Source organism: Silene latifolia, chromosome 5 (assembly GCF_048544455.1).
Source record: "Silene latifolia isolate original U9 population chromosome 5, ASM4854445v1, whole genome shotgun sequence".
Lineage (NCBI taxonomy): Eukaryota > Viridiplantae > Streptophyta > Magnoliopsida > Caryophyllales > Caryophyllaceae > Silene > Silene latifolia.
In genome coordinates, this window is record NC_133530.1 from 86891637 (window position 1) to 86902092 (window position 10456).

The 10456-nt window shown below is 37.7% G+C and overlaps 2 protein-coding genes across 2 annotated transcripts; both read right to left on the bottom strand.

The window, feature by feature from the left end:
* Positions 1–693: 693 nt before the first annotated feature.
* Positions 694–3062, bottom strand: LOC141655709 (endoglucanase 12-like). Its single transcript, XM_074462775.1, has 5 exons — positions 2879–3062; positions 2505–2812; positions 1682–2279; positions 1419–1591; positions 694–1092 (listed from the first exon to the last, which is right to left on the bottom strand). Exons 1-5 carry the CDS (start codon positions 3060–3062, stop codon positions 721–723), a joined length of 1635 nt encoding a protein of 544 aa, XP_074318876.1. The 3' UTR covers positions 694–720.
* Positions 3063–3593: 531 nt separating this feature from the next.
* On the bottom strand, positions 3594–9111 carry LOC141656213 (endoglucanase 12-like). The gene is made up of 4 exons (XM_074463056.1): positions 8587–9111; positions 6964–7271; positions 5162–5935; positions 3594–4220 (listed from the first exon to the last, which is right to left on the bottom strand). The coding sequence occupies exons 1-4, from the start codon at positions 8993–8995 to the stop codon at positions 3819–3821; spliced, it is 1893 nt and encodes a 630-aa protein (XP_074319157.1). The 5' UTR covers positions 8996–9111; the 3' UTR covers positions 3594–3818.
* Between the last annotated feature and the right edge of the window lie 1345 nt (positions 9112–10456).

The window sequence follows — 10456 nt, forward strand, 5'->3', positions numbered from 1 at the left end:
ATGTGAGAGGTATTATATTGAAATGGGGTGATAATTGTTGAATGGAGGGAGTATTTAAGAAGGTTATATCCGTCTTAAGTATACAACAGTATCATAATCATAATACTTGTCAAAGTAGATACTTTGTATGTGACAGCTTAAGTTTGATGGGGTTAATGATTTTGCTAATGAAAACATAATGGTCAATTATATAATAGGTGTGCCCTTTTAGATTGGCAATTCAATGAACTAGCTTCTATAGCTTTACCCGCCGTCTACGCAAGCACTCGTGAAGTCGTGAGTCATAGGGTTGCTAACATTACTGCCAACTTAATTATAACATGAGGTGTTGGATTTTCAAAGGCTCTAAGAGATAATTGAGATATTATAATTGAGAATAAGTTATGAATAGGATTGATTTTTCTAATTCAAAAGTTGGAATGATGTTAATGTCTTGAAATTTTAGGTGAAATAATAGAATAAAAGAAATATGAAATACAATCCGTTAATATCTTCTGGGTTATACACTTTTTTTTTTTTTTTTTTTTTTTGACAGCCTGGGTTATACACTTATACCGCAGTAAGTTGAGTTTAATATTCTTGTTGGATATACTATTGTTGATATTTCTGTCACGGAATTTGAATGCTATCCGCTTATTGTACATGAGTTCGTCAACACTATTAACCCGAAATTTCAATTTTTACCAGCTTTTGTTCTTAATACTGGATATGATTTGATAGTTACGGTTTCCAGAGTGGCGGGATGTTTGAAAACAGGAGATTCTTATCAACACCATGACCTCCACTACTAGTCAAAGAGACAAGCGCTGCCACGAGCCCCGCGTTTCCAGCCAATGTGGGTCCACTCGAGCCACTGTCTGCACGATCATCTTGGTAACGATCAAGTCTATCAGGTCCACCAACCATGGCCCCTACAATGATATTTGGATTGGCTTGTCTGCTGTCCTTCCACTTGTATCCGCCTTTACATGTGTATCTTTTACCATCTGATGGGATCGAAGCTGCCCTGTGGTGCACCCGATTTGGATACTTGTTGCCGTATCCAACCACATAGCTTAGCTTCGACGGGTTCTTCCCCAAGATGTAGTCTATCTGTGTTATGCATAAAAATTTATAAATGTCAGTTCATCTAGAATAGGCTGGTGAATTTGCTAGTTATGACTTTAGGCCGGTTCAGTACGGGCCAGGGGCGGGCCGGGTTGGGGAGTGATGGCCCTGAATCGGCCCGGTTGGATAAAATGGGTTGAAAATTAGACGGGCTAGGGTAGTGTGGGCTGGGGAAAAGAGAAACCCGGGACCGGCCCGCATTGCTGAGTGGGTCAGCGGGCTGGGGAATATGGGGCCCGGTAAGGCGGGACGGGCCGGGCCAACCCGCACTGTTGTCCAGCTCTAGTTATGACTGAAAGATGGATGTAAACCTGAGATGATGCAAACTTTCGGAGAGTATCGGGTGTGTAGAAGTTTCGGCCACAGAGCCATCCAGGAGTCTCAGTAGCATTCAGGTAATCAGCAAATAAGTTTGCCAAAAAAGCAGCAGTCGCGGCATATTGTAAAGGCTGTGATCCTCCATTCTCGAGCTGTATCAAGCCTCCTGCAAAAAACAGTCGATTTCAATTACAGTTTATCGTTGTCAAAAAAAAAAAAAGACCGCAATTACAATTGACTGTCTGATTTTTCATACCTCGAGTCCAATTAAATAGATGGAAGGGTTTGAGATAAGAACACATGGAAAGCTTAGTGAGCCTATGATATTCAAAAAGCATTTCTTCATAGGGGTAAAAAGGGGACCGCATTGTCCTCAACCTCGTCAGTAACATAAACGCGGCTGGAAGCTTATTATTCCAGCTTAACACATGCGTTTTCCTTGTCCATTTCCGAGGCATAGCATTCTTAGCTAAAGTCGGATTAGTAGCCAACGACAGGTACGTGGAGTTACCAGTGGCAAAGTACAGCCATGTTGCACCCCACAAGTACTCATCAAAGTACCCTGTCGAGTTGTAGTATGGCTCGATCCAAGGGTTACCACGACTATATGGACTTCTTCTTTCCCGGTCCCTGGCAAATATGAAAAGTGATTCAGCATTCCTGATCAGTCTGTTGGAATATGCAGGTTTGTCGGTGAACACCATAGAGGCTGAAGCTAAGGCTGCAGCCATTTCTGCAGCCAGTTCGGGACCTGCGTAGGTGGTTTGTATTGGCCTTGGATAGTCCATGTCTTCTGGCCGCTCCCAGCAGTTCATGTCATTGGGGAGATTAGAGTATTCCAATGCACCACCAACCTGTAGAATCATAAGGTTTACAGTATTCCGATGCACCAGCAGTTCATGTCATTGGGGATATTAGAGTATTCAATAGCATTATTGAGAGACCTCTCACAGGATGGGGTGAGGGACCCACTGAATTTCTTTTTTTCCTTATTATGTCTCCTACTAAATTAGTGAGAGCGGTCTCTCATGAGACCTACTGGTGCATTGGAAATTTGAATAATAGAAGACGGTCCCTACCTGGGTATAGATTTTGTCGATCCTGGAAGTAGTCGTGTTGAATGTCTTCAGCAAGTAATCAGATCCCCATTTGATGAGTTCGCGAATATGGTCATACTCGTTAATGGCATGATATTTATGAGGATACTCAAGGACGCTCCAACTTAGCATTGTAATGGTGAAAGCCATGGGGAAATGAAACTTAGTATTTTCGCCGGAATCATAGTATCCACCAACCAAACCACCCTTAACATCCTTCAACTGTGATCCATCCTGCATTCCTGAGTTCCCTCTCCATGGAACTCCATTATCCTTAGGCAATTTTCCGGCTGCACCATAATCTCATAAATATATTCATGTAAAAATGAAAGAAGGGATGAATATGATGCACTTACATTTCTGAGCATTGAAGAACAGCAGAGCTTTATGTAGAGCAGCAGAATAACTGTCATCTGAGCTTTGCATAGGCACGGTTTGAGACGAGGTTGCAGATATGGGTTTTGCCGCGCTTAGCCAGGTAGCGATAACGATGGACCAAATGACCCGTTTCAAGGCCTGTGAGGCAATGAGGTTCAACATTGCTGTATTGATCAATGTTAGTGTTGATTGATTTGATTTATATATCACTTCCACTAGTGCCAAATCTTGGTATGAAATCTTGAGAAATAATTAAATTAAACAAAGTCATTAAGTTTGACCGAAAATTAACTAATACTTTAGTATATAAGTTTATCATTGCTGTATTACTTCAGCTAGGCCAGTACATGACCATGTGTAAAACCTGTAAGTCAATCTTCCACATCCAAGATTTGGAATATGGCCTTCTTCAGTCAAGGATCAAAGAACATGGCTAAAGTAAACCTGGCAAAGTGCAAACGGGTCAACTATGTCGAGTCAATTCGGGTCAGATAGGGTCATTTCGGATTCAGGTCATTTTCAGGTTTATTATTATCAAGTTATTTAGGGATATGATCAGTTTGCAAGTATTGCAATAATAAACATTATGGTCGAGTCAAATTCGTTCGGATCAATTTGGGGTTTTGGGTCATGCTCGGGTCCTCAGTTCGGGTATCGGGTTGGGTCAGTTTTGCCAGGTCAATACTAATGTAGTTGATAAGCTCATTAATGTGATCATGATTATAAAAAAGATTGCTTAACATGGTATAGACATACATTCACCATTATGGTTTTATGGTTTCGACAAAATTGGTAGATACGCGATTTCACTCTATAAAACAGTAACATTATCCTAGTGTCTTTAAGCTCTCGTCGAGACGAGAATTGAACATAAATTAAATCTCCTAGTATAATCATTTACGGCTTCCTAATACTCTTTCAAGGCTTCCAGGGTGCTGGTGGGGGTGGACTTGGAGGGTACAAAGGCGGGACACCGGAAAACATAAGGTTCCGGTCCACAGCAGGACCAGCGGTTGATGTCAACGAAATAAGAGCCGCCACTAGACCAGCGTTCCCGGCCAATGTGGGCTCCGTGTAGCGGCTGTTTTTACGGTCATCAAGGAATTTATCAGATTTGCCAGGTCCACCAACCATGGCTCCATATAATATGTGTGGGTTTGGACTTTTGCTGTCTCTCCATTTGTATCCTCCTTTACATGAGTACTTGACTCCATTGCGCGGTATTGAAGCTCCTCGGTGATGTACGTGTTTCGGGTACTTGTCTCCATATCCCACCACATAGCTCATCTTTAATGGGTTCTTCCCTAAAATGTAGTCTATCTGTTGAATCAAAAAATGAGTTCCATGTTATGTATATATAATTGGAATTTGATATCGACTTGTTTAGTTGGTAAAGTCACAAAATGTTATTCGCCAGGAAAATGAGCATATGGCCTGGTTTTGGTCGTTTGGTTATGAATGCGGACTTCTATAACTTCTATAACTCAGTTTAGAAAAAGAGTTTTTTTTGTCAAAAACTACCTAATATTTACCTTATTTTTAATGGGTTCTTCCCTAAAATGTAGTCTATCTGTTCAATCAAAAAATGAGTTCCATGTTATATACAAGTATATAATTGGAATTTGATATCGACTTGTTTAGCTGGTAAAGTCACAAAATGTTAAGTATTTGCCAGGAAAATGAACATATGGCCTGGTTTTGGTCGTTTGGTTATGAATAGAAAAGAGTTTTCTTTTTTTGTCAAAAACTACATAATATATACCTCATTTTCATAAATATTACCTAAAGTTTTTAATTTTGCGAGAGAGTAGCTAATATTTTTTTACTTTTGTCGAAAACTACCAAATTGAAATTAATGAGCAAATACGACAATTTTTTTTCCAAATTAACTAAAATTCCAACAAATAAGTCAAAATGCCAATCGAATTAATCATTTTGTCCAAATTAGCCACAATCTCCGCCAAACTAGTCAAAATTGTAGTAAAACAAATTGAAATAAATGTGTTAGTAGCTAATCAAAACAGTTGGCGGTGGTTAAGTATAGTAAATAATGTGTTCAATGCCAAAAATTAAATAATGTTTTTTCGAGTTAGAATTTTGTCTAATTTGATCGGATTTTTCAATTTGGTAGTATTCGACAAAATATATAAAGCGTAAGCCACAACACATCTATAGATAGTAGTATTTATGAAAATGAGGTAAATTTTAGGTAGTTTTTGACAAAAAAAAAAACAATGGGGAGAAGATTCGAGTATTAGTACCTGAGAAGTCGCAAATTTACGAAGTTCAGAGGCGAGGAAGAAAGTAGGACCGCAGTTCCAACCAGGAACTCCGGTCACATTCATGTAATCTGCAAACAGGTTTGCCAAAAATGCTGCATTCACCACATACTGCAATGGTTTCGGCCCTCCGTTGTTTAACTCTATTAAACCTCCTTTAGTCCGATTGTAGACCTGGAAATGGCTAAGATAAGAACACATATTCAACCCAACAACATTATGGTACTGACTCAAAGTCTGCTCATACGGAAACCCGGGATTCAAAAACATCCTAAACCTCGTCAACAACAGCATTGCAGCAGGCAATTTGTTATCCCAGCTTAAATAACTCGTGTTCGTGTTCATCCTAAACGCCTTAGCAGTCTCCGATAGATCTGGATTAGTAGCTAAGGAAATGTAGGTTTTATTCCCCGTTGCATAATACAACCAAGTCGAACCCCAAATAAACTCGTCGTAGTATCCTGTTGAGTTATAGTATGCTGAAATCATGGCATTTCCCCCGCTGCTATAGGGAGATCTTTTTTCGGCGTCTCTTGCGAATTTAAACAGGGTTTCTGCTCCTTTGATGAGTGTTTTCGAGTAGGTTCTATTGTCGCGGAATACAATTGAAGCCGCTGCTAATGCTGCTGCCATTTCTCCAGCAAGATCAGGGCCTTTACGGGTTGTTTGTACAGGACGGTCGTAGTCCATGTCCTCTGGCCTCTCCCAACATGTTGTGTCACTCGGAACTGTTGACTTCGGTTGACCACCGCCCACCTGAATGTCGATGTGAATGTGAGTTAGCAAAATTTGTGTGTAAAGGGAGCCGCGAGGCAATTCTGAACCAGGTCATGAATATTAATTAGGGGTGAGCAAATTTAGGTTCGGAGCGGGAAAATGGACCGGACCGGATAATTTGATCTGGACCAAATCCGGACCGAATTATTTTGGTCCGGTTAGTTTAGGTCTGAACCAAATGGACCAAATTTCATGATTTTAATGACGCAATATTAAAATATTATTATAAATCAAACCGTGAAGAAATGAGGATTGAGGGCCGGACCAAAATAATTCGGTCCGGACCAAACCCGGACCGAATTATTTTGGTTTGGTCTTCAGTCCTCAATTTTTCACGGTTAGGCCTTCGATCCGGTCCAGTCCAAAACCGGTTAATTTAGGTCCGGACCGGACCATTTGGTATGGACCAAACCTGGACCTAATTATTTTGGTCCGGTCCTCAATCCTCATTTTTTCACGGTTTGGTCTTCGGTCCGGTCCAGTCCAAAACCGGTTAATTTAGGTCCGGACCGAATGAACCAAATTTCATGCTTTTAATGACGCAACATTAAAATATTATTATAAATCAAATTAATATTATATCTTCAAAAGACATTATAAATTAGTATTGTCAATGATTTTCATAAAAAAGTCGTCTAATAATTTAAATGCATTTTATTTAGCAGAATTAAAATTTAATTATCGTATACGAAATAGTCAAAAAAACTAATTTTAGATCCATTTCGGTCCAATCCCGGACCGGACTAAATATTTTGGGTTTGGTCTGGTACAAGACCGAAAGTTTTAGATTCGGTCTTTGATACGATACGGTTTGGTCCTGTCTTGGACCGATTCTCAGCCCTCTCACCGCTCATGATTTTATTAACTAAGCAATCATTTTCACAACATAGGTAAAATTAAGCATTCCGCGTCCTTACGGCTTATCCCACCATAATCTTATGTACAATGGAGCTAAATATAACACGATAAGTGTTCGAAAGACGACAGATTAATTAAAATAAACAAACCTGGCTATAAATATGATCAATGGTGGAGGCAGAGTGATTGAAGGTTTTAAGCAAGTAATCAGTGCCCCATTTGATGAGCTCTCGAACATGATTATACTCGTTAATGGCTTGATACTTGTGAGGATACTCGATGACACTCCAACTCAGCATTGTCATCGCGAATGCCATCGGAAAATGGAACTTAGTATTCTCCCCAGAGTCATAGTATCCTCCTACTAATCCTCCTTTTACATCACTCAATTTTGATCCATCTTTTAATCCTGAGCTTCCTCTCCATGGAATCGGATTATGCTTTGGTAATTTCCCAGCTATATTATAACAAACACAAACTATGTTACAACACATTCGAAATAGTTATATTATGAATAAATGTGTTCGGAAACAGTCTCTACGCGTTTTCTAGAATATATCTTGAACTCTAACCATTAGCTTAATCTTTTGGTTAGAATGGTTTCTTGATATGATATCAGAGCCATGTGACTAAAAGGTCACAGGTTCAAATCTCACAGCCCCTAATTTCTAAAGTGTAATATTAAGCACCAGGTATATGTGGTTTGTAATTCACGACTACGTGTTAGGGAGGAACAATTATAAATAAATGTGTTCGAAAACAGTCTCTACGTGTTTTTTAGAATAGAAGTTGTATTGTGTTAAAAGTATAAAATTGATCTTGGACTCTAACCATCAGCTCAACCTTTTGGTTAAGATAGTTTATTGACATGGTATCAGAGTCATGTAACTAAAAAGTCAAGGGTTCAAATCTCACCACAACAATACCACAACAATATATACTACGTAGAAAAGACATTTTATTAGAAGATAATCCAATTATAATCATTTATAGCCCGATAATCCAAAAAAATTATGATATTGTTTATTACATAAAACCAGAGAGAGTAAGATATTTTAGTTTAATAGTTAAGACAAAGATATTGTGCACGATAAATCTCAAATACGTATCCATCCTCCTCTTTCGTGTGTTTTACTGAGTTGCGTTGATAAAATTTCAATGAAATCTGTATATATAATTCCACGTTCACATCACATATACTCGTATGACATTAATTTAGTGTAACGTCTTAATATGGCATATGCATGAACCTAGCAAGCACTTACGTAGTTACGTCCAACTATACTCCGACTATCATTTTAGTCATTTACAGTAGTAAGTATTGCCCAAGACTTGTAAATTTCGAAATTTTCAATTTTTAGTAAGTCAATTATTTTGAAAATTTCCCCTCTATGTAAAAAATGGATTAATAATTTATTTCTTCTAGTAAATCAGCCCCATTATATTATTTATAAGGTAGAAAATCATAAATTGATGATCTCAAAATTGATTATAAAAATATTTTCCTAAGATAGAATGATTCGACCCATTTTTTTGTGATGGCCAAAATGTTCATTTTTACATATATGTGTGATCAAATATTCAAATTCAAATTTATGTTTAAAAGTAAGGAAAATGAGCTAGCTATAATTATGTGTGATGACTATTTTAATTAAATGTAAATAAATAATTCAAACATAGGGAGTATGTTTATCGGTATAATATTTATGACTCATTTAAGAAAAAACCAAGAGAATTAATGACTAAGAAATAGAGTAGAAAAATAGACTTACATTTTTGGGCATCAAAGAAGAGAAGAGACTTGTTAAGGGCAAGAGTGTAATTATCACGCGGAGGCAGTCCATGCTCATGTTTAGGCAAAGACTTAGCGATAATTATAGGCATGACTATAACAATGAATGCAATGAAAAATGACCAAAATACCCATTTCACCAATTTCTTGCTTACAACAATGCAACCCAAATCAACGTACTTATTTTTCCTGTTTTTACGAGATTCTTGTGGTGCTAATAGCCAACTTTGTTGTATTTCATCTAAATCATGAGGATTATTAAGATGTTCTTGGTAAAATAGACTTGATTTATCCCAATCTTCGATTGTTTTTACTCTTTCGTCGCGATCCTCTTGGTCTAAATCCTTTTGTACCTCAAATGAACCTCCCCATAAATTTGAATTATGCATTTTTATTTCGAGAATCGGCCTAAAAGTAATTTTAACCGACCCTAAAATAATTTTTGGACTAAGGCTTTGTTGTTGTTGTTGAAATGAGTCGAATTTGTTTTAAAATTAAGGCTCTGATGTTGTTGTTGTTGTGATCGAGTAGGAAAGAGAGAGTGATTAGTTTTTTTTGGACTAGTACTAGGAAGGGGAAAATGGTTGAAAGACTAGTGTATTTATAGAACAAAGGAATTGAAAAAAAGAGAATGTGTGTTGTGGAAAGTTGGTGGAGGGTATTGGTGTAATTTACATGTAAGCGTGTTTAAAAGTTTGTAACACAAAAATAAAAAGATTTCTAAAAATAGATTATATAAGAGGATTAATTAGGGATTAGGGGATGGGGTGATTAAAGAAGGTGATTTATGGTGGTGATGATAACTAGGGTAGTCTAACGTATAAATAATTAAATAGTGTTTGACCATGCATGTACTATTAAATCATTAAATTTTGGGTAATGTTAACGCCACTACCATTTTTGTTAATGTCACTCAATTACAAGTCAATTATATGGGTATCTTACTATCCATTCTCTCACAATTTGAGTGGCATTAACAAAAATGGTAGTGGCGTTATCATCGCCCTAAATTTTGTACGCAGTATAAGACTTTTCTAGGTGATAAAATCATTCCATCCTACAAATAATTGTATCCTAGAGATTTTAAGGTAGTAGTTAAGGGCCTTAAGGCGGAAGTATCGTGATAAAAGATCACGTGTTTGAAATCCCTTTACCCTTTGTATTATGCTGATCTTATGCCTTATTTGACAAAAAAAGAAAAAAAAAACTGTCCCAAATGATATAGTAATCAAAGGAGAATATCTTAGAATATTTTAATTAAAGTGTTTTTCTCAAAAGTGAAAAAAATATTCAAATCAACTCGGATTTATACAACCTCTGAGATTTGTAATTAACCCTCCTATGAGGGAAGACATTATCTATATGGTGGAGTAATATATATAGTTTGTCAATTATTTATTAATAAAAAAGATGGAAATACTTTTTAAAATTCTTTAATTAGTGTACTTGGTAGTTTCAAAAAATATTGTTTTATATTTCTGATGGGGCATATTCTGCACCGCTGACCAAGTCAACATATTGAACGAGGTCAAAGATATCCACAGCAAGTCAACGACTTAGACCGCCTAGCCGATCGGCCCCATCGGCCTCTAGCCAGTTGTATCGGCATGGCAACCCGCGCCGGGCACATATCCGCGTACTCACACCCAAGACCCTCGGCTACTGCTGCGTAGGTCCATCGGCCGAGGGTAGAACGGTCTTTCCACCTGATCAGCCACTTGGCCACTTGGTCACTACGTGACAAAAGGTGAAAGCCTATATATACTCCTCAACCTTCATTGAGGAAAGGATCCCACAACTTAACCTAAATACACTATTCATCTGGTAATATCTCCCTCATCTCTCTACAA

What these genes read in the sequence shown, in the direction of transcription:
- LOC141655709 (XM_074462775.1), bottom strand. Translation starts at nt 3,062, where the DNA reads ATGTTGAACCTCATTGCCTCACAGGCCTTGAAACGGGTCATTTGGTCC. An exon ending in TCTATTTAATTGGACTCGAG is followed by an intron (nt 1,592 to 1,681) that starts GTATGAAAAATC and finishes TGTTTTTTGCAG; the next exon opens with GAGGCTTGATACAGCTCGAG. An exon ending in GAAAGTTTGCATCATCTCAG is followed by an intron (nt 1,093 to 1,418) that starts GTTTACATCCAT and finishes TGCATAACACAG; the next exon opens with ATAGACTACATCTTGGGGAA.
- LOC141656213 (XM_074463056.1), bottom strand. Translation starts at nt 8,995, where the DNA reads ATGCATAATTCAAATTTATGGGGAGGTTCATTTGAGGTACAAAAGGAT. An exon ending in CTTCTTTGATGCCCAAAAAT is followed by an intron (nt 7,272 to 8,586) that starts GTAAGTCTATTT and finishes GTTATAATATAG; the next exon opens with CTGGGAAATTACCAAAGCAT. An exon ending in GTAAATTTGCGACTTCTCAG is followed by an intron (nt 4,221 to 5,161) that starts GTACTAATACTC and finishes TTGATTCAACAG; the next exon opens with ATAGACTACATTTTAGGGAA.